Source organism: Oenanthe melanoleuca, chromosome 1 (genome assembly GCF_029582105.1).
Source record: "Oenanthe melanoleuca isolate GR-GAL-2019-014 chromosome 1, OMel1.0, whole genome shotgun sequence".
Classification (NCBI taxonomy): Eukaryota; Metazoa; Chordata; class Aves; order Passeriformes; family Muscicapidae; genus Oenanthe; species Oenanthe melanoleuca.
In genome coordinates, this window is record NC_079333.1 from 111,678,803 (window position 1) to 111,699,890 (window position 21,088).

The 21,088-nt window shown below is 57.5% G+C and overlaps 3 protein-coding genes across 8 annotated transcripts; all 3 read right to left on the reverse strand.

The window, feature by feature from the left end:
- Positions 1-406: 406 nt before the first annotated feature.
- Positions 407-3,701, reverse strand: LOC130248945 (hemoglobin subunit beta). Of its 2 annotated transcripts, XM_056483144.1 has the most exons (4): positions 2,850-3,701; positions 2,132-2,668; positions 1,793-2,015; positions 407-991 (listed from the first exon to the last, which is right to left on the reverse strand). In XM_056483144.1, the coding sequence occupies exons 2-4, from the start codon at positions 2,221-2,223 to the stop codon at positions 863-865; spliced, it is 444 nt and encodes a 147-aa protein (XP_056339119.1). In that variant the 5' UTR covers positions 2,224-2,668; positions 2,850-3,701; the 3' UTR covers positions 407-862. The 2 variants fall into 2 exon arrangements, with proteins under 2 accessions (XP_056339119.1, XP_056339110.1); XM_056483135.1 differs by having other exon boundaries at positions 2,132-3,392.
- A 909-nt stretch (positions 3,702-4,610) lies between these two features.
- On the reverse strand, positions 4,611-6,192 carry LOC130256920 (hemoglobin subunit beta). The gene is made up of 3 exons (XM_056499079.1): positions 6,101-6,192; positions 5,584-5,806; positions 4,611-4,931 (listed from the first exon to the last, which is right to left on the reverse strand). Exons 1-3 carry the CDS (start codon positions 6,190-6,192, stop codon positions 4,803-4,805), a joined length of 444 nt encoding a protein of 147 aa, XP_056355054.1. The 3' UTR covers positions 4,611-4,802.
- A 3,415-nt stretch (positions 6,193-9,607) lies between these two features.
- Positions 9,608-16,531, reverse strand: LOC130256905 (hemoglobin subunit beta-like). Of its 5 annotated transcripts, XM_056499025.1 has the most exons (5): positions 13,865-13,928; positions 13,131-13,299; positions 11,516-11,622; positions 10,825-11,047; positions 9,624-9,799 (listed from the first exon to the last, which is right to left on the reverse strand). In XM_056499025.1, exons 3-5 carry the CDS (start codon positions 11,605-11,607, stop codon positions 9,671-9,673), a joined length of 444 nt encoding a protein of 147 aa, XP_056355000.1. In that variant the 5' UTR covers positions 11,608-11,622; positions 13,131-13,299; positions 13,865-13,928; the 3' UTR covers positions 9,624-9,670. The 5 variants fall into 5 exon arrangements, with proteins under 5 accessions (XP_056355040.1, XP_056355013.1, XP_056355000.1 ...); XM_056499065.1 differs by lacking the exons at positions 13,131-13,299; positions 13,865-13,928 and adding an exon at positions 14,100-14,685 and having other exon boundaries at positions 9,608-9,799; XM_056499038.1 differs by lacking the exons at positions 13,131-13,299; positions 13,865-13,928 and adding an exon at positions 12,459-12,764 and having other exon boundaries at positions 9,608-9,799.
- Positions 16,532-21,088: the final 4,557 nt, after the last annotated feature.

Here is a 21,088-nt window from a genome sequence, read left to right on the forward strand (position 1 = left end):
TTTTTTGCTTTGGTTTTTTGTTGGTTTTTTTTTGTTGTTGTTGTTGTTTTTGGTTGTTTTGGTTTTTTTGGGTATTGGTTTTTTTGTTTGTTTGTTTTTTGTTTTGTTTTTCCTGTGAATCATCTTCTCTCCTCAGTGTGTGCCTTGACAGCAGGAGCAGGCTTTCCCCGAGAGCTGAGCACATCCTCCAGCCAGGCATCGCTCTTGTCACCTCCTGCTCTGCTCAGAGGCGCTGCCCATGCCAGGAGCAGCCCCTGCCCAGACGGGTCCTGCTCTGCAGACACCTAAACCCACCCAAAACTGGCATCCAGGGAATTAACTCGCTGCTCCTGGCAGAGTCAGGCCCCCCCAAACTGCAGAGTGGGCGGCGCAGGGGGGAGGGATGTGAATAAACAAGGTCTGGACAGTCCTTGATAGCAAATGTTTATCTAAGAGCTGCCCCCACCCAGCTGGCTCTGGGCCTGGGTGACTCAGCTGGTTCTGGGGAGGTTTCATGCCAGGGATGAGCCAGGGTAGATTAAAGTCTTCAATTTGTTTATCCTCCTCCCCAGAAAAACACGGACGCTCTCGATTCCCCTTGTCTAGGAGAGACACCAGGTTTCACAGTGAAACTCTGAGTGGCTCCTCCGTGCAGAGTGTGGGGTGGCAGGACTTTATCCCCCCAAAATCCCAAAAACCCAATTTCCAGAGGCAAACCCCCCCAAAGCCCCAGAGCACAGGCAGGTGCGTTCTGTGCCCACGCTGGCGCCGCAGCCCGTCCCCCCTGCCCTCAGGGACACTCAGAGGCAGCAGAGTTGACAGGACGAGCTTTATTTGCTGTCAGAAGCGCTGGCTCAGGGGCAGGCGCTGCCGCCCCGGGCTCTCAGTGGTACTTGCGGGCCAGCGCGTGGGCCACCACACGCACCAGCTTCTGCCACGCGGCCTGGCAGTCGGGAGTGAAGTCCTTGCCGAAGTGGGCGGCCAGGACCACCACCAGGATGTCACCCAGGAGCTGTGGGGACAGGACAGCCCCGGGTTAGCAGCGCCTGCACAGCCCCGACATCCCCGCGCAGGAAATCCGCACCCTCGGGAACCTCCCCAGCCCCTCAAACTTGGTCTCTGCTCCTACTCTAAAGGTTCATCTGCTACCCCATGGCAAGAGGAGCCAAAAACTCTCCAGCGTTTTTTGGGGTCAATTTTTCGTTGTCCCTTCTGGCTTTGTTTTGGAGCTTCTCTCAAGACCCACCCTGGCACAAACAACGAGCTCCTGCCGGCACAGGGGGATTTCTGCTGCCCCAGCCCAGGGACAAATGCTGGGGCTAATTCCCCACTGAGATATTCCCAGATCCTCCATAGATCCTCTTTTACTTTTGGCATCCAGTGCTCCTCACTCATCTCCCTGCTCTCCTCTGTGCCAAACTTTGCTCCTTCTCTTCCCCCTCAGCTCAAACCTCTTCCTGCTCAGCAACTGCTGTCACTTTGTTCTCCCCCTCCATTCCCTGAGTGAAACCACGTCCTGCTGTCCCTGCTGTCCCCGCTGTCCCTTCTGTCCCCGCTGTCCCCTGCACACAGTCCCTGTCACCCCAGCCTGCTGTCCCTGCTGTCCCTTCTGTCCCCGCTGTCCCCTGCACACAGCCCCTGTCACCCCAGCCTGCACGGTGCCCTCTCACCCTGGCTCCCTCCCCTCTCTGCCCCTCTGCCTCTCCCCCTGATGCCACCCCCGGCCCCTCTCCTCCCTCTGGGTCAATCCCTCTCTGCTGGGCGCCAGGCCGAGGGGACAGTGTCCTGGGGAGGGGGCTCAGGGCGCACTCACCCTGAAGTTCTCGGGGTCCACGTGCAGCTTGTCGCAGTGCAGCTCGGACAGCTGGGCGAAGGTGCCCTTGATGCTGTCCAGGTTCTTGACGGCCTCCCCGAAGGAGGTCAGCACCTTCTTGCCATGGGCCTGCACCTTGGGGTTGCCAAGCACGGCCGTGGCGCTGGACAGGTTCCCGAAGGAGGCGAAGAACCTCTGGGTCCAGGGGTAGACGATCAGCAGCCTGGGGAGAGACACGGGACACGGTCAGACCCACGCTGCGTGCCCTGTCCCTGTCCCTGTCCCTGTCCCCGTCCCTGTCCCCGTCCCTGTCCCCCTGCAGGGCCAGGGCTCTCTCACCTGGCCAGGGCCTCGCCGCCGCACTCGGCCACGTTGACCTTGCCCCAGAGGCCGGTGATGAGCTGCTTCTCCTCGGCTGTCCACTGCACCATGGTGTCGGCTGGAGGCTCGCCTGGCTCGGAGGAACGCTGGCTCTTGCTCCCGAAGGGTTGCACGCTGGGCAGCCGTGGCCAGCCCCGCTTTTATCCCCTGAGCCCGGCCCCTCCTCTGCCCTCTGCACCCCTCCATTGGCTGCACCCCCGGGGGCCCCACGCTGCTCCCCGGGAGGGGACACGGCCCAGGGAGGGGACACACACGGCCCAGGGTGGGGCCCAGGGCAAGGTGCCCAGACCCAGCTCTGGGCCTGGCCACCCCCGTCACCGTCCCTGATTTCCAGCCGTGCTGCAGGGTGACATTATCTCTGTGCAGTCCCAGCACAGCGCTGGAAGGGGTGCCTGGTGCCCCTTGGGCAGTGCCAACCCCTGAGGCAGGGCACGCAGCCTTGGGCTCTCGGGTTCTCCCTGTTTGCACCCGTTTGTCCTTCTCTCCTTGCAGGACCTGCCAGGGTTTCTTCTTCCTCTGTTTGCACCCATTTCTCCTTCTCTCCTTGCAGGACCTGCCAGGGTTTGTGTTCTCCCTCTGTTTGCACCCATTCCTCCTTCTCCTCTCCTTGTAGGACCTGCCAGGGTTTGGGTTCTCCCTCTATTTGCAACCATTTCTCCTTCTCTCCTTGCAGGACCTGCCAGGGTTTGGGTTCTCCCTCTATTTGCAACCATTTCTCCTTCTCTCCTTGCAGGACCTGCCAGGGTTTGGGTTCTCCCTCTATTTGCAACCATTTCTCCTTCTCTCCTTGCAGGACCTGCCAGGGTTTGGGTTCTCCCTCTATTTGCAACCATTTCTCCTTCTCTCCTTGCAGGACCTGCCAGGGTTTGGGTTCTCCCTCTGCTTCCCCATCAGCTCTGCAGGAGTTTCACTGACTTCAGGATGACACTGCTAAAACCACAGCAAGGCCCTGCAGCCCTGAGGGAGCTCCTGTCTCAAAGAGCCCCTTGGCAAAGGTCAGGCAAGGCTGGCAAGGAGATGTTACAGCCCAGGGAAAGCCACCTGCTGCAGGGTAGGCTTACAGGGCATGAGGAGAGCTAGGGTTACTGGGGTTACTGGGATCCCACAGAATCCCCAAATCCCTGAGCTGGAAAAGCCCTCCCAGCCCCTTAGTGCCAGCTGTCCCCATACCCACTTGTCACCCTCCAGGTGCCACCTGCAGGGATGGGGACCCCAAACCTCCCTGGGCAGTTCCAAGCCCTGAGCTCCCTTTCCATGAAGAAGAAACATCTGCACAGATGTGCAGCCTGAGGCAGTGCCTGGCCCAGGGGTTCAGCAGCTGGATGATCCTGAGGAGGGGAGAGGCAGCCGGGTCCCCTGGGGCTGCTCTGCCCCGGTGCCAGCTGAAGGAGGGCTCAGGCACAGGGATGGAGCTCGGGGGGCTCAGGGATGCCCTGCTGGGCTCTGGGTGACTTGCAGTGAGTGTTTGTGTTTGCTGCTGCTCACTGAGGCACCCGGGTCAGCCTGGGGGTGACTCTGTGCCCGGCCCTCTGCAATCAGCACTTGCTGTTCCACGGTATCTCAGAGTCCCAGCCTGCTCTGGGCTGGAAGGGACCTCCAATCTCACCCAGCCCCATCCCCTGCACGGGCAGGGACACCTCCCACTAGCCCACGTTTGTTCCAAGCCCCATCCAACCAAGCCCTGATGGTTGTGTCTGTTACATTCTGCCTTGGCTAATCTAAGAATGACACAGACTTTAAAAACCCCAAGGCAGCAGAACCCCACACGCAGGAATTTACAAACTGTGGCCCCAATCTCCACCACTTCTCCCACTGCATGTTTTTGTACAGCTCTACTCCACTCACTCTGGGAAACCTTAAAACATTAAACCAAGCAGTGCACCTGATGTCTCCAAAAAGTGACAGTGTGTTTCTGTTTGTGTTTTGTGGTGTTTATTTGGGTTTTGTCCTGAACATTCCTCTGGGATCTCCACCTTAGACAAGTTTCACTTGCATGAAGGAGACTTTGGCCCATGTTATCCCATGTTGTTATCTCCTGTTATCCCACGTTATCCCATGTTGTTATCTCCTGTTATCCCGTGTTACCCTGTGTTGTCCCATGTTGGTATCCCATGTTATCCCATGTAATCCCACATTATCCCATGTAATCCCACATTGTTATCCCACGTTATCCCTCATTGTTATCCCATGTTATTCCATGGTATTCCATGTTGTTATCCCATGTATCCCATGTTGGTATCCCACGTTATCCCATGTTATCCCATGTTGTTACCCCATGTTGTTATCCCATGTTATCCCACGTTATCCCATGTTGTTATCCCACATTACCCCACGTAATGTGTAATTTGTGAGATTTGCTCCCCAGCCGCCCGTCCCTGCCCATTCCCACAGAGAGGCAGACGCTCTGGTGCTGGAGCAGCCGGGGTTTATTGGGCACATTCGGGGTTTATTGGGCACAGCCGGGGTTTACTGGGCTCAGCCATGGTTTATTTGGCTCAGCTGGGGTTTATCGGGCACATCTGGGGTTTATTGGGCACATCTGGGGTTTATTTGGCTCAGCCATGGTTTATTTGGCTCAGCTGGTGTTTATCGGCTCTGGGAGCCCCGGGCTGTCCCCAGGTGCCGGGGCTCAGTGGTACTCGTGGGCCAGCGCGTGGGCCACCACTCGCACCATCTTCTGCCAGGCGGCCTGGCAGGCGGGGGTGAAGTCCTTGCCGAAGTGGGCGGCCAGGACCACGATGAGGATGTCACCCAGGAGCTGGCACGGAGGGGGGAAGCCGTCAGCTGCTGCTGTCCCCACAGCCCTCCCCCCGTCCCCCTCGGTCCCGGGGAGGGGACAGCAGGGCAAGGAGCAGATTGACGCTGGCCCGAGCAGGGCACGCACTCCTGGCACAGCCTGTGCCAGCCCTGGGATGCCCGGGTGTGCTGGATGCTGCCCCAGCACCTTCCTGTGCCTGCTGAGCTTGTCCTCCCTCAGCTCCCACCGGGTTTAGCCCTTCCCTGGCTGCCCCTGGGCTCGGAACCCTCCTGCCAAAGTGCCTGTGCTGTTTTCCCTTCTGGTTTAACCACTCCCTCCCAGCCGAGCTCAGCTCTTCCCTTAAACCCCGGCTCAGTTCCTTCCCTTCTGGCAGCTCCAGGGTGTTTCTGCTGGCCAGCACACATCTGTCTCTGCATTTCTGCCCTTTCCCTGGCCGGCCTGGCTGCCTCCTCGCACAGATCCCAGCCCCAGAGCTCCTCCCTGCTCCCCCCAGATAGGACTCTGCTTTCCCCTCCCTGCCCTCCCCAGGCCCCCAGGCAGCCCCACGGTTTCTCTCGAGGTCTCCCTGACTGCCCGACCCCTCTGAGACGCCAGGAGCACCTCCCGAGCCCAGACCCTCTGCCCAGCCCAGCTGGAGCCCAGCATGGCTCACCCTGAAGTTCTCGGGGTCCACGTGCAGCTTGTCACAGTGCAGTTTGCTCAGCTGGGCAAAAGATTTCTTGATGGTGTCCAGGTTCTTGATGGCCTCCCCGAAGGAGGTCAGCACCTTCTTGCCGTGGGCACGGACCATGGGGTTGCCAAGGATGGCCGTGGGGCTGGACAGGTTCCCGAAGGAGGCGAAGAACCTCTGGGTCCAGGGGTAGACGATCAGCAGCCTGGGGAGAGAGGCAGGGACACAGACAGACAAAGAGACATTGAGGCTGCATGGCTGGAGGGGTTTGCTCTGCAGGGCTGCACCCACCTGGGCAGGGCTCACACACCTGGGCAGGGCTGCACACCTGGGCAGGGCTCACACACCTGGGCAGGGCTCACACACCTGGGCAGAGCTGCACCCACATGGCAGAGCTCACTCACCTGCCCAGATCTCTCTCACCTGCCCGGAGCTCACCCACCTGGCCAGATCTGTCTCACCTGCCCAGAGCTCTCTCACCTGCCCAGATCTCACTCACCTGGCCAGAGCCTCGGCGCCGCAGTCGCCCACGTTGACCTTGGCCCAGAGGCCGGTGATGAGCTGCTTCTCCTCGGCTGTCCAGTGCACCATGGTGCTGGTTCGGTGTGTCCGGTCCCGAGCAGTGCGGGGCCGCGGCCGCCCGGGGTTTTATAGGGGCTGGGGCTAATCTGGGCCGGGAGCCGGGCTGGGGGCCGGGAGGAGCGGGGCTGCGGGGGCAGATAGCGCGGCTGGCCGCGGGCCAGGGGGGACAGGGGCCCCTTCCCCGCCTGTGACAGTACCCCTGCACGGCCCCAGCCCCGCGGGGTGGCACGGGCAGTGTCCCCAGTGTCCCCAGCGTCCCCAGTGTCCCCAGTGTCCCCAGCCCCTCCTGCCCAGGGAGCGCTGCCAGGTGCTCTGCACTGGGAACCGTGGGATCCCGGACTGCTCCGGCTTAGGAGGGACCTTACAGCCGCCCGTGCCACCCTGCCCTGGCAGGGACACCTTTAATTCAACCCCTGCGCTCGGGTTTCCCTCTAAAGAATTCAGAGAGCCCTGGCTCACGGACTCCAACAACCTCCCGCTGTCCCCGGCTGCTCCCGCCTGCCCTGGGACACTTGGGGATGTGCCCTGGGCACGCAGAGAGCTCCCAGCAGCTGCACTGGTGCCCAGGGCACCCACAGCTGGCACAGCTGAAAGCAGGGCTGTAAACTCCCTCAGAAAGGATTTAAACGTGGGTTTAAACTACATGAAAAAGGATTTAAACGTGGGTTTAAATTCCCTCAGAAAGGATTTAAACGTGGGTTTAAACTACATGAAAAAGGATTTAAACGTGGGTTTAAACTACATGAAAAAGGATTTAAACGTGGGTTTAAATTCCCTCAGAAAGGATTTAAACGTGGGTTTAAACTCCCAGAGAAAGGATTTAAACGTGGGTTTAAACTACATGAAAAAGGATTTAAACATGGGTTTAAACTGCCTGAGAAAGGATTTAAACATGGGTTTAAGCTCCCAGAGAAAGGATTTAAACATGGGGTTAAGCTCCCAGAGAAAGGATTTCAACATGAAAAAGGATTTAAACATGGGTTTAAACTACATGAAAAATGATTTAAATGTGGGTTTAAATCACCCCGAGAAAGGATTTAAACATGGGTTTAAACTCTCTGAGAAAGGATTTAAACGTGGGTTTAAGCTTCCAGAGAAAAGATTTAAACATGGGTTTAAACTACATGAAAAAGGATTTAAACCTGCGTTTAAGCTCCCAGAGAAAGGATTTAAACCTGCGTTTAAGCTCCCACAGAAAAGATTTAAACATGGGTTTAAGCTCCCAGAGAAAGGATTTAAACATGAGTTTAAACTCCCCGAGAAGGGATTCCAAGGGTTTCCAAATGTGCAGGTTGTTGAGCCATGGGTTGATTTGAAGCAAGGCTGCGCTGGGCTGGCCCAGGGCTGGTCACAGCACTGACCGCTGGCCCCAGGGCCGGTCACAGCACTGACCCCTGGCCCCGGGGCTGGTCACAGCACTGACCCCTGGCCCCAGGGCTGGTCACAGCACTGACCCCTGGCCCCAGGGCTGGTCACAGCACTGACCGCTGGTCCCGGGCTGTTCACAGCACTGACCGCTGGTCCCAGGCTGTTCACAGCACCGGCCCCTGGCCAGGACACGCTCAGAGCCGCGGGCTCCCAGCGGGGCAGACACAGCCCCAGCGCCTGCAGGACGGCAGGCTGAGCCTGGGCAAGGCTGAGCCTGGGCAGAGCTGAGCCTGGGCAGGGCTGAGCCTGGGCAGGGCTGAGCCTGGGCAGAGCTGAGCCTGGGCAGGGCTGAGCCTGGGCAGGGCTGAGCCTGGGCAAGGCTGAGCCTGGGCAGGGCTGAGCCTGGGCAAGGCTGAGCCTGGGCAGGGCTGCGCCAGCCCCGAGCCCCCCGGAGCCTGGGCAGGGCTGCAAAAACCAAAGGCGGGCACAGCCCAGCCTGGGCCCACCCTGGTGCTCCCTTCATTTCCACAAGAAAGAGTTAAGTGCCCTTGTTAATTCCCGGCTCTCAGCCGGGGGGAGCCCGGCGCTGCCGTGGGGCTGCTCTCCCGCTCCAGCTCCTGTTTCTGGAGCGATGATCTCTGCGGGACACTCCCGCATTCTCCGTGCCACGGTGGACGCGTGGAACGACTCAAACGCTCTGTAAATGCTAAAACCTGCAGCTGCAGTTTATTATAAGAGAGTCTGCAAGGAGCTGCCCGGCACAGCCACATGCAGATTAAAGAGATAAAGGGGGGAGAGAAAGAGAGAAGGGGGAGGGTAGAGAGAGAGTAAAGAGGGTAAAGAGAGGAAGAAGAAGAAGAGCAAGGAGTAAAGAGTAGAGAGGAAGAAGAGCAGGAAGAGAGCGACTTCCCGTTTGTAACACAATAAATCCTTTTCCATCATGAATATTGTGATCCCTAAGAACCAATCTAATACAAAATACTAATTCTATAGCACTTACATGCAGCCTATGGGAATCCTTATATTAGCATAGAGTGTGACTTCTAAACTCTAAGATCTAATCTTGGACCCTGGTAAGTCTTTTGTGACCCTTGGAGTGGCTCTCTGGCTCTCATTGTTTTGACAAGAGGGGATTGCTTCAGCAGGCCATCCTATTGTGTTCATGGTAATTCAGTAACAAGGACTTTCCTGTTCTACCTTCCCCAACAGATCTCCACATAAACAGTCCATAAACCTCACACCTTTGGGCCAGAGGCCTCTCACTTTGGAACAGGACTGTAAAAAGTGACATTTCTAAAGAGACTCAGATCTTTCTCCCCACGGGATTGAAGACGCTTCTGTCATCGAACAACCACGAGGATGTGTCTGTCTGTTGGCAGCTACATCCCATCCTTTCTCCCTCTCTCTCCCTATCACAAAACAGAATTGTTTTCATGCAATAAACTGCATTGCTGCTTGCTGCTGAACAAACCTGGCTGTCCTGCTTTTGTCCTTTGCACCCTGGGGTTGAAGGAACCATCAGGACTCTGCTGGGGACTGTGACAGCCAGGTGGGGAGCCTTGTGCCAGCCGGCCCTGGCCACACACCTTCCCCCCAGGGCCAAGAGCCGTCCCTTTGGACACAGCCCTGCCCAGGAGGGCACGGCAGGGCTCACTGCTCCCGGATTGCAGCAGGGTCCTGCCAAGCCCTGCACAGCCCTTATCAGCCCCTGGGCCAAGCTCTGCCTGGAGCCAGGCCAGCCCAGCTCACACGGAGCACAAGGGCTGAGTCTGAGCCCAGCAGCTCCCGAGGGTGCCTTTGCTCCTCTTTTAAAATCCCAGAAGGTTTGGGGTGGATGGGACCTGAAATCCCACCGTTCCCACCCCTGCCACCTCCCAGTGCCCCAGCTGCTCCCAGCCCTGTCCAACCTGGCCTTTTGATCAGCTGAATACATCAGCAGCAACTGTGGAGGGGAACATTTCTGCCTGACCACCTAATCTCTGCAAGTGTATAAATATCCCAGGGGGAGAGGCCCAGGGCCCACAGGCCACCACAGAGACACAGAACACAAAGACCTGCAGAAAATGTGATTTTTATTTATGTTTTTTATTGGCTGTCACACACAGGTGCCTCCGAGGCGTCAGTGGTACTTGAGGGCCAGGGCGTGGGCCACCAGCCCCACCAGCTTCTGCCAGGTGGCCTGGCAGGCAGGGCTGAAGTCCTGGCCGAAGTGGGCGGCCAGCACGATGACCAGGATGTCACCCAGGAGCTGTGGGGGAAGGCAGGAGGGAAATGGGCTCAGCAGGGCACCCTGGCCTGCACAGCACAGGGACAGGACACCCCAGCAGGTCCTGGCTGTGGCCAGAGAGGGGCTGGCAGCTGGACAGGAGCTCTGAGCTGGCCCTGGGCACGGGAGAGACCTGCCCCATCCATCTCTGCATCTTCTGCCCCATCCATCCCTGCTCCTCTTCTCCATCCATCTCTGCCTCCTCTGCTCCATCCATCCCTGCATCCTCTGCTCCATCCCTGCTCCCTCTGCCCATCTCTGCTCCCTCTGCTCCATCTCTGCTCCCTCTGCTCCATCCCTGCTCCCTCTGCTCCATCTCTGCATCCTCTGCTCCATCCCTGCTCCCTCTGCTCCATCTCTGCATCCTCTGCCCATCTCTGCATCCTCTGCCCCATCTCTGCTCCCTCTGCTCCATCTCTGCTCCCTCTGCCCCATCTCTGCTCCCTCTGCCCCATCTCTGCTCCCTCTGCCCCATCTCTGCTCCCTCTGCCCCATCTCTGCATCCTCTGCTCCATCTCTGCTCCCTCTGCCCATCTCTGCTCCCTCTGCTCCATCCCTGCATCCTCTGCTCCATCTCTGCATCCTCTGCTCCATCCCTGCTCCCTCTGCTCCATCTCTGCCTCCTCTCACATTTCCCAGCCCCTGGGCATTTTTCTGCCTCTCCTTTTTCTGCCTCTCCTTTTTCTCCCCACTCCTGCTGCAGGGGGGTCAGTGCACGGGGCACCCTCTACCTGCACAAGCAGAGGTGAAGCAGAGGCCAGCATCCTGCTCCTTTTCCCCAGCCATGCCTGAACGAGCCCCCAGACTCCCAGGGAACCTCCCTGTGTCTGTCACAGAGCCCAGTGTCACCCTGAATTACTGACCAACCTCCCCCTGCCCCAGTGCCCACTGCAGCCAGCCCTGCCCTGCTGGGGAACTGCCACAGGTCACTGAGCCCTGGAGATGCCCCAGGCACTGAGAATCCCTGGGCAGGGAGATCAGAGGGGACAGCTCCAAACACAGCTCACCCTGAAGTTCTCGGGGTCCACGTGCAGCTTCTCACAGTGCAGCTCAGACAGCTGGGAAAAGGTTTTCTTGATGCTGTCCAGGTTCCTGACGGCCTCCCCGAAGGAGGTCAGCACCTTCCTGCCGTGGGCACGCACCTTGGGGTTGCCAAGGATGGCCGTGGGGCTGGACAGGTTCCCGAAGTTGTCAAAGAACCTCTGGGTCCAGGGATAGACGATCAGCAGCCTGGGGAGAGACACGAGAACGGGCAGGTTAAACATGCACGGCTGGAGTGGGTTCCTTCTGAGGGGCAGGTGCCTGAGCTGCACACACCTGGGCAGGGCTGCACACCTGGGCAGGGCTGCACACCTGGGCAGGACTCACACACCTGGGCAGGGCTCACTCACCTGGGCGGAGCTGGACCTACCTGGGCAGGGCTGCACACCTGGGCAGAGCTCGCACACCTGGGCAGAGCTCACTCACCTGGGCGGAGCTGCACACACCTGGCCAGAGCTGCACACACCTGGGCAGGGCTGCACACCTGGGCAGAGCTCACACACCTGGGCAGGGCTCACACACCTGGGCAGAGCTGCACCCACATGGACAGGGCTCACACACCTGCCCAGAACTGCACTCACCTGCCCAGATCTCACCCACCTGCCCAGGGCTCACCCACCTGCCCAGGGCTCTCCCACCTGCCCAGAGCTCTCTCACCTGGCCAGAGCCTCGGCCCCACACTCCTCCACGTTGACCTTGGCCCAGAGGCCGGTGATGAGCTGCTTCTCCTCGGCTGTCCAGTGCACCATGGTGGCTCTGCTGGGCTGCAGGAGGCACAGAGGGGACACAGAGGGGACTCAGAGCCTGGAGCTGAGCCCAGACCCTGCTGGTTTTATCCCCTGGCCCAGCCCCAGCCCAGCCCCCACAGCTGGACCATTGGCTGGGACCATTGGGGGTGCCAGGGGGGCTGGGCTGGCCGGCAGTGGTCACTCTGCAGTGGTCACTCTGCAGTGGTCACTCTGCAGTGAGGTGTGGTCTTCCAGGAAAAGCCTGAGAGTCCTTAACAGGCCAGCTCAGGGCTCAGGACCCTCTTATCTCCCTGCTCAGCACAGCCTGGCCACTGCAGCCATCCCTGCTGGAATCCTCAGGGAGCAGCTCCAGAACCAGGAGCTGCAGGGGAGGATGTTCCCACACCTCTGGAATCCTCAGAGAGCAGCTCCAGAACCCGGAGCTGCAGGGGAGGATGTTCCCACACCTCTGGAATCCTCAGAGAGCAGCTCTGGAACCAGGAGCTGCCTGCTTGGACAGGTGATGATGTTCTCTGACCCCCTGTGCTCTACAGGAACCAAACTCCAGAGCTCAGGGCTCCTGCTCTGAGCTCTTGGCTCCTACTTGTTGGGTTATCTTAAACAAGCAAAGCAGCTGAGAGTTAAAAAGGTTATTTATTACAGAGCACATCTTATTGCAAAACACATCAGTCTCAACAGGCAATAGCAAAGTCTTGGCAAAAGCCAAAGGCAAAAGCATCAACTCTCCCAGCACAAACTCTCACACAGGATTTTCCCCACAAGCTCAGACACAAACTCACACCACCACTCCTCAGCCTGTTGGAATTCTGGTTTCTCAGCACCCCGGGTTAGTACAGAGCTGCACACACAACCTGTCTTGTTCCATGTGAGAAATGTCAGCAATATTCTCCCTGCAGCTCTGCTGTGTCTCAGTCCTGCCTACAGCTGTGGGCCTGGAGCCTCCCTGCAGATCTCAGTGTGTTCCAGCCCTCACTGGAACTCGCTCTGCTGCTCTGCACTGAAACCTTTCACTCACTAAAAGCACCAGAGCTCACCCTAAAATCACTGACTGACTTCTGCTTAACTGTTCACTTGATGTGTGAGTGGGTTAATGTGCTTCAGTCCACCCAAGGCTGTCATTCCATCCCTGCTCTCTGATTTCTGTCTGAAGGACTCAGACCCCCCTGACTCACTGACTGCAGCATTCGGGACTCTGATGCTGCGCTGCCCCACCCTGTCCTGCACAGCACACCTGTCCCACCCTGTCCTGCCGTGCACAGCACACCTGTCCTGCCCCACCCTGTCCTGCACAGCACACCTGCGCTGCCCCACCCTGCCGTGCACAGCACACCTGTCCTGTCCCACCCTGCCGTGCACAGCACACCTGTGCTGTCCCACCCTGTCCTGCACAGCACACCTGCTCTGCCCCACCCTGCCGTGCACAGCACACCTGTCCCATCCTGCCGTGCACAGCACACCTGTCCTGTCCCATCCTGCCGTGCACAGCACACCTGTCCTGTCCCATCCTGCCGTGCACAGCACACCTGTCCTGTCCCAGGCTGCTCCAGCCCGTCCCTGGCCCGGGGCTCTGGAGGGCTCTTGGTGGAGCACAGGCAGCACCTGTGCCCCAGGTGTGCAGGAACCTGCGTGGCTGTGAACAGGCTCCTCTGCCCTGCCAGGTGTGCCAGGTCTGAGTCCTTCAGTGTTTCCCTGCTGGGAATAAAAAAAAAAAAAAAAAAAAAAAAATGGGAAAAAAAAAAGGTAAAATAAAAAAATTAAAAAATAAAATACAACAAAATAAAATATAAAATAAAGTAAAATAAAATAAAGTAAAAAAATAAAATAAAATAAAATATAAAATAAAATATTAAGTAAAATAAAATAAAATAAAGTAAAATAAAGTAAAATAAAATAAAATAAAATAAATAAAATAAAATAAAATAAATAAAATAAAGTAAAATAAAGTAAAGTAAAATAAAATAAAATAAAATAACATAAAAAATAAAGTAAAATAAAATAAAGCAAAGTAAAATAAAATAAAGTAAAATAAAATAAAATAAAATAAAATAAAAGTAAAATAAAATAAGTAAAGTAAAATAAAGTAAAATAAAATAAACTAGAATAAACTAAACTAAACTAAACTAAACTAAAATAAAATAAAATAAAATAAATAATTCCCTGCTTGCCCAAGGCTAGCAGGAGCTGCCCTGCCCCAGCCCCAGCAGCATTTCCACAGCTCAGGGTCTGGCTCCAGGCCTTGTCTGGCTCTGGCTGACACCTGCACAGGTGTGTTCCAGCCTCCAGAGCAGCTGTGCTCCCAAGCCAGGGTGTGGAGGTGTCAGGAGCCCAGACAAATCCACAGACACTGGAACTGCTCCAGGCCAGGCTGGAGGGGCTGGGACAGCAGAAAGTGCCCAGCAGGGAGCTGGAACTGGGATTATCCAACCCAGACCTCCCCGGGCTCCTTGAACCTGCCTTGGGCCTGTGGGAGCTTTCAGAAATTTCATCCACACCTGAGAAATCTTCAGACTGATACTGGTCCACTGGTCTGAGAAGGCTGGAGAGGGAATTTTTACATGGGGAGGCAGAAACAGGGCCCAGGGAATGGCTCCCAGTGCCAGAGGGCAGGGCTGGGGGGAACTGGGGCAGGAATTGTTCCCTGGCAGGGTGGGGAGAGACAATTCCCAAGAGATGGAGGGACAGGACCCAGGGAATGGCTCCCAGTGCCAGAGGGCAGGGCTGGGTGGGATCTTGGGCAGGAATTGTTCCCTGGCAGGGTGGGCAGGGCTGGCACAGCTGTGGCTGCCCCTGGATCCCTGGCAGTGCCCCAGGCCAGGCTGGACACTGGGGACAGTGGGAGGTGTCCCTGCCATGGCAGGGAGGGATGAGGAGAACTTTAGGGTCCCTCCTGACCCAAACCTGGGGCAGTGGGAGGGGTCCCTGCCGTGGCTGGGTGGCTCTGGGGGGTCTGGGGTCCCTCCAGCCAGGCCAGGCTGGCACTGGGTGATGCCCAGCACACACACACGGGCCCAGAGCCCTGGTGCCACTGGGGACTCACAGCTGTGGTCACCCAGCTGTCACCTCAGGGCTCCAGGACCCACTCTTGCTGTTTCCATGCCCGGCCGTGGGAGGGGCCCCGCAGCAGCCCCGCTGTGCTGATAGCTGTGATAGCTGCCCCGGGCTGTGGGGGCAGATAAGGGAATCACCCTGTGCCCCACCTGCCCTGCCCTGCCCTGCACATCTGGGCACTGCAGAGCGGCTCCAAACCCCAGAGCGGGTCCAAACCCACCATAGAGGGTCCAAACCCACCCAGAGCGGGTCCAAACCCCCAGAACGGGTCCAAACCCACCATAGAGGGTCCAAACCCACCCATAGCGGGTCCAAACCCCCATAGCGGGTCCAAACCCACCATAGAGGGTCCAAACCCACCCAGAGCGGGTCCAAACCCCCAGAACGGGTCCAAACCCACCACAGAGGGTCCAAACCCACCCAGAGCGGGTCCAAACCCACCCCATAGAGGGTCCAAACCCACCCAGACCGGGTCCAAACCCCCAGACCGGGTCCAAACCCCCCATAGAGGGTCCAAACCCCCCACAGAGGGTCCAAACCCCCCAGAGCTCCAGGAGGGGATGGAAAATGTGACCCCTGAGATCCCCCCACGCCAGCCAGGCTCAGTGCCCTCTGCATTTATTGCAATAATGCTCGTTACATTAATGCTTAATTACAGCATTGCTCCTCTGCAATTCCCGGCCCTGGAATGAGCCCCGGGCTGAGCTGGGGCTGCTCTCAGCCGTGCCCTCGCCTCTCTGGTTCACTTGCAGCTCTGCAAGGATGAACTCCAGAAGGGGAAGATAATGGTGCTGCTGTGCTGCTCAGGGAGGGCAGCAGGACAGGATGCAGGGGAGTACCTGCAGCACTAATGCCACCTTTGTAAAGGGGGTAACGAGCCCTGGGCTCTGGAGCCTGCTGGAAACAGAGGCAGGGCTGGTGTGAGAGCCTGGAGCTGCCAGGCTCTCCTTCCACTGCTGGGGGAGATTTTCACGGGTGGGTGATTTTGGTCACAAAGGGCTCAGGGGAAGCAGGAAGGCAGAGGGGACAGGAGGGAATGACAGCAGTGGTTCCCATCAGACTCATTCCATGCTGCACTGATCCCTGAATTGCTGATCTTATCCCCACAGCAGCTCTTTAACCCCACACAGGCACCAACATGTGAGTTAGACCTCAGGTGCTCAGGGAACAATCTGTTGGGTAATCCTCTAAATCAGCAAGCAGCTAAAAATGTTATTTATTGCAGAAGCACATCAGTGCCCAAGGCTCCAGCACAGACATCCAAGTCCAGTCTAGAGTCCCAGGTTAAAGCAGGAGCTGCTCCCAGAGGTCCCAGTGGGGCTGATGCAGGTGCAGCAGCTCCTGTTTCCTTCTCAGGTGTTGGTGGCTGGAAAAGCAAAGGCAGCAAAGAAGAGAAGCAAGAAAGGCAAAAGCACCAACTCTCCCAGTACAAACTCTCACACAGGATTTCCCCACAAGCTCAGACACAAACTCACACCACCACTCCTCAACCTGTTGGAATTCTGGTTTCTCAGCACCCCAGGTTAGTACAGAGCTGCACACACAACCTGTCTTGTTCCATGTGAGAAATGTCAGCAATATTCTCCCTGCAGCTCTGCTGTGTCTCAGTCCTGCCTACAGCTGTGGGCCTGGAGCCTCCCTGCAGATCTCAGTGTGTTCCAGCCCTCACTGGAACTCACTCTGCTGCTCTGCACTGAAACCTTTCACTCACTAAAAGCACCAGAGCTCACCCTAAAATCACTGACTGACTTCTGCTTAACTGTTCACTTGATGTGTGAGTGGGTTAATGTGCTTCAGTCCACCCAAGGCTGTAATTCCATCCCTGCTCTCTGATTTCTGTCTGAAGGATTCAGACCCCCCTGACTCACTGACCCCAGCATTCCCCACCCCTTCAGGTGGGCACAGCAGCCCAGGAACAGGGGAGGGAATCACAGGTTAATGGGATTAATGGGATTAATGGGATTAATGGGATTGATGGGATTGATGGGATTGATGGAACTAATGGGATTAGTGGGACTAATGGGATTAATGGGATTAATGGGATTAATGGGACTAATGGGATTGATGGGATTAATGGGATTAATGGGACTAATGGGACTAATGGGATTGATGGGATTGATGGGATTGATGGGATTGATGGGATTGATGGGATTAATGGGATTAGGGCTGCTCCCTGTGCCTGGGGAGACTCTGTCACATCAGGGGCCTCTTGCAGCCCCTCTGCACAGTCCTACACCAGCTCCTTTACCCATCCCTGTCCCACATTTATCCATCCCTGCCCCACATTTATCCAATCCAGCCCCAAATTTACCCATCCCTGCCCCACATTTATCCAATCCAGCCCCACATTTATTCAATCCAGCCCCAAATTTACCCATCCCTGCCCACATTTCTGCAATTCTGCCCCACATTTACACAATCCTGCCCCACATTTGCCCATCCCTGCCCACATTAATCCCATCCAGCCCATGTGGCTGTGGCCAGGGTGGGACTGGTGCCTTGGAGGTCAGAGGTGCTTCCCAGGCAGGGGTGGCTTGGAATGGTGCTGGGGATGGACAAGAGGAACCCCTGGAAAAACTGGAGAGGGGCTGGGGACAAGGCTGGAGATCAGGAAAAACTGGAAAAATTGGAGAAACTGGAAAAACTGGAGAGGGGCTGGGGACAAGGCTGGAGATCAGGAAAAACTGGAAAAATTGGGGAAACTGGAAAAACTGGAGAGGGGCTGGGGCCAAGGCTGGATATCAGGAAAAACTGGAAAAATTGGGAAAACTGGGAAAACTGGAGAGGGACTGGGGACAAGGCAGGGAGTGCCAGGACCCAGGGAATGGGTCCCAGTGCCAGAGGCAGGGCTGGGTGGGACATTGGGAATTAGGAATTGTTCCCTGGCAGGGTGGGCAGGGCTGGCTCAGGGTGCCCAGAGCAGCAGAGCAAAGCCAGATTCTCCCAGAGTTTAGGGAAGGGGCAGAGCAGCTGCTCTAAAGCCATCCAGGGTTCAGAATGGGTTTGGGGTTCATGATCCTAATTCAGGCTGCGGTCAGGGAAATGCACAGCCCGTGTCTGAATCAGCACAATTTGCACAATCACCTTTCCCTGCCTGGGGCTGCTGCCTGGGCACGGGGGAATTTCTGGGAATGCAGTTTTTCCGTGCAGACACGGGCACGGTGGGTCCCTCCGCACGCTGGGCTATCAGCCCTGCCCTGCTCCCCTATCGCCCCCGGCAGCCCGACCGCTCCCGAGCCCCGATAGCCCCGACAGTCCCGATAGCCCCGGGTGCAGCCCAGATAAGCCCGGCCCAGGCACAGCTGGGCTGGAGGGAGGGTCTGACAGGGGCTGGGCTGGACAGACGGACAGATCCCATCCACACCCGGGCACAGGCAGGGAGGGACATCAAACCCACCCAGTGCCACCAGGGACACCTCCCACTGTCCCAAATCCCAGTGTCCAGCTGGAACTGAACATTCCAGGGATCCAGGGGCAGCCACAGCTGCTCTGGGAATCCATCCCAGCCCCTCCCAGGGAACAATTCCTAATTCCCAATATCCCATCAAACCCTACTCTGCAGCCATTCCCTGTGTCTGTCCCTCCCTGCCTTGTCCCCAGCCCCTCTCCAGCTCTCCTGGATCCCTTCAGGCCCTGCCAGGGGCTCTGAGCTCTCCCTGCAGCTTCTCCTTCCCAGGTGTCACCCCCAGCTCTCCAGGCTGAGTGATGTGTTTTCCATCCAGGATATATCCTCTCATTGTCCCCAGCCCCTCTCCAGCTCTCCTCGATCCCTCCAGGGGCTCTGAGCTCTTCCTGCAGCTTCTCCCCTCCTGTCCAGGTGTACACTGAGCTTTCCCATCACGTTTTTCTCTCATGCCAGGTGAGAGCTGTTCCAGGACGGGGTTCAGGGTCTCAGGCAGGACTCACACGGGACAGTGTGTCCCAGGGTCGGAGGGGACTCTGCTCTGCAGCCTTTCGCTCTGCCCAGAGCCCAGAGCTCCCGTGGCCACCGAGGGAGCCGGGGCTGCATGGACACACCGAGCCAGCCTGTGCTGCAGGTGTGTGGTGGTGCAGGAAAAGCACCTGCAAGGTGTTTGGTGGTGACCTGCAGGTGTTTGTTTGGTGCAGGAAAAGCACCTGCAGGTGTGTGGTGGTGACCTGTGGTAGCCCAGAGTGTTCCTCTGGCTTCCCTGGGAGGTTTAAGACCCCCCAAAGACCCTCGAATCAGACCCAGGTGTCTCAGGGGCTGGATTTAGCTCCTTGGAACAATTTACCAATGTTGAGAGAAGAAATGCAAGCTACAAAAATAAACAGAGTGTAAATTAGACTGTTGGAATGTAGAATTAGCAGATTTCTAGAATGTTGATATTAAGGGACACGTGGCCAAGATGGAGAATTTGGGGTGTGGATATTCTTCCTCCTTCTCCTCCGTGCTGGGTGACATGCTGGCACTTTCAGATTGGATGGAGACAGAGCTGACAGTTTAACAAAGCTGTATTGTATTGGAAAATAATTGTAAATACCTAGTAGGTAATTTAGACTATGAAAGATAAGTCCTGCCTCTGCCAGGCAGATTCTGCCCTGGAGGTCTGGCTGGACAGACTGCTGTTCACTGGACAAAGCATTCCTGAGATAAGGAACAATAAACAGCCATGGAAACCTCCAAGAACAGCTCCTGCAGTCTCCCATGGGCGGGCACGGGGAAGAGCTGGGCTCCAAACCACCTGCATGTCCTGCAGAGGTGATCCCAGCTCTGAGGAGACACCTCGGATGTGACAGGGACCTGCAGGTGTTTGGTGGTGCAGGAAAAGCACCTGCAGGTGTTTGGGGGCGCCTGCAGGTGTTTGTTCGGTGTGACCTGCAGGTGTTTGATGCTGCCAGTGCTGCAGCAGGGAGTGCAGAGTAGGATCCCTCAGCAGCTCAGAGCAGGGATGGATCCCTCACAGGTCAGGGCAGGATGGATCCCTCACAGCTCAGGATCGCTCACAGCTCAGGGCAGGATGGATCCCTCACAGCTCCGGGTCCCTCACAGCTCAGGATCTCTCACAGCTCAGGGCAGGATGGATCTCTCACAGCTCAGGGTCCCTTACAGCTCCGGGTCCCTCACAGCTCAGGATCGCTCACAGCTCAGAGCAGGATCCCTCACAACTCAGTATCCCTCACAGCTCAGGGCAGGATGGATCCCTCACAGCTCAGGGTCCCTCACAGCTCACAACAGCCCCGCTGCCCCCAGCCCCGCTCCCCCCGAGCTCTGCAGGGTCCCTGTGCCCCCCGCTCTCAGCCCGAGCTGTCCGAGGGTCCCTCGGTCCCAGCCCTGCTCAGAGACCCCCGCGGCTCTGGGGTCCCCCTGCACCCGGGGATCCTCTGACCGACCTTCCCCGTGTGCCGGGACGGCTCCGGGGCACCGGGCCGGGCTCTGCTGCCCTGCCCGTCGGTGGCACCAGCGGGGCCGGGAACGGGATCCGTGGGAATTGTTTGTGTGGGAATTGTTTGTGTGGGAATTGTTTGTTTTCGTGGGAATTGTTTGTTTTTATGGGAATTGTTCTCCCCTGCAGCCCCCAGAGCTGGCAGGGGACAGAGCCAGAGCTGCTCCAGGGCTGGGCTGGTTCTGGGGGGCAGAGCCCCCTGACCCCACATCTGCCCCCGGGTTATTCGGGCAGCCAAGGGCTCGGAAAGGGGGTGGGAGGTGGGGAGATCCCTCTGCAGAAGCTGAGCGGGTCTGGGGGCTCCCCCTGCCCCGGGGCTGTGACGGGGACAGGACTGGCCAGAAATCCGGACTCTGGCAGCCCCGAGCGCCGCGGGACAGGGAGGGCAGGGAGACAGCGGGGCTGGGATGGGGCCGGGCACACACCACACAGCACATCCCATAGACCCCACAGACCCCACACACCCCACACACCCCACACACCCCATAGACCCCACACATCCCACAGACCCCACACATCCCACAGACCCCACACATCCCATAGACACCTCAGACTCCACACACCCCACACATCCCCAAATCCCACAGACCCCACAGACCCCACACATCCCAGACCCTGTTCCAAGCCCAGGAACTCAGCCCTGCTGTGCGAGGCTCCTCTGCACCCCCAGGCAGAGAGGGAGCTCTGACACCAGGACCAGGACCAGGGTCAGGGTCAGGATGAGGACCAGGACCGGATTGGGGTCGGGGTCACAACCAGGACCAGGATCAGGATCAGGGCCAGGGTCAAAACCAGGACCAGGACCAGGACCTGAACCAGGATCAGAGTCAGAACCAGGACCAGGATCAGGACCAGGACCAGGGTCAGGATGAGGAGCAGGATCAGGGTCAGGGTCAGGGTCAGGTGAGGGGTCTCACTCCCATGCCCAGGACTCAAACCTGTCTCTGCAGTTTATGGGATGTTTATGGGATATTTATGGGACGTTTATGGGATGTTTATGGGATGTTTCTGGGGTATTTATGGGATGG

Bases quoted from the DNA above. Each gene is read 5' to 3' on its own strand.
- LOC130248945 (XM_056483144.1), bottom strand. From the start codon at position 2,223: ATGGTGCAGTGGACAGCCGAGGAGAAGCAGCTCATCACCGGCCTCTGG. The intron at 2,016-2,131 runs GTGAGAGAGCCC...GTCTCTCCCCAG, and splicing joins GGCGGCGAGGCCCTGGCCAG to GCTGCTGATCGTCTACCCCT. The intron at 992-1,792 runs GTGAGTGCGCCC...CTGTCCCCACAG, and splicing joins TGGACCCCGAGAACTTCAGG to CTCCTGGGTGACATCCTGGT.
- LOC130256905 (XM_056499065.1), bottom strand. From the start codon at position 14,459: ATGGCAGGGACACCTCCCACTGTCCCCAGTGTCCAGCCTGGCCTGGGG. The intron at 11,048-11,515 runs GTGAGAGAGCTC...GTCTCTCCCCAG, and splicing joins GGGGCCGAGGCTCTGGCCAG to GCTGCTGATCGTCTATCCCT. The intron at 9,800-10,824 runs GTGAGCTGTGTT...CTTCCCCCACAG, and splicing joins TGGACCCCGAGAACTTCAGG to CTCCTGGGTGACATCCTGGT.
- LOC130256920 (XM_056499079.1), bottom strand. From the start codon at position 6,192: ATGGTGCACTGGACAGCCGAGGAGAAGCAGCTCATCACCGGCCTCTGG. The intron at 5,807-6,100 runs GTGAGTGAGATC...CTCTCTCCCCAG, and splicing joins GGCGCCGAGGCTCTGGCCAG to GCTGCTGATCGTCTACCCCT. The intron at 4,932-5,583 runs GTGAGCCATGCT...CCTCCGTGCCAG, and splicing joins TGGACCCCGAGAACTTCAGG to CTCCTGGGTGACATCCTCAT.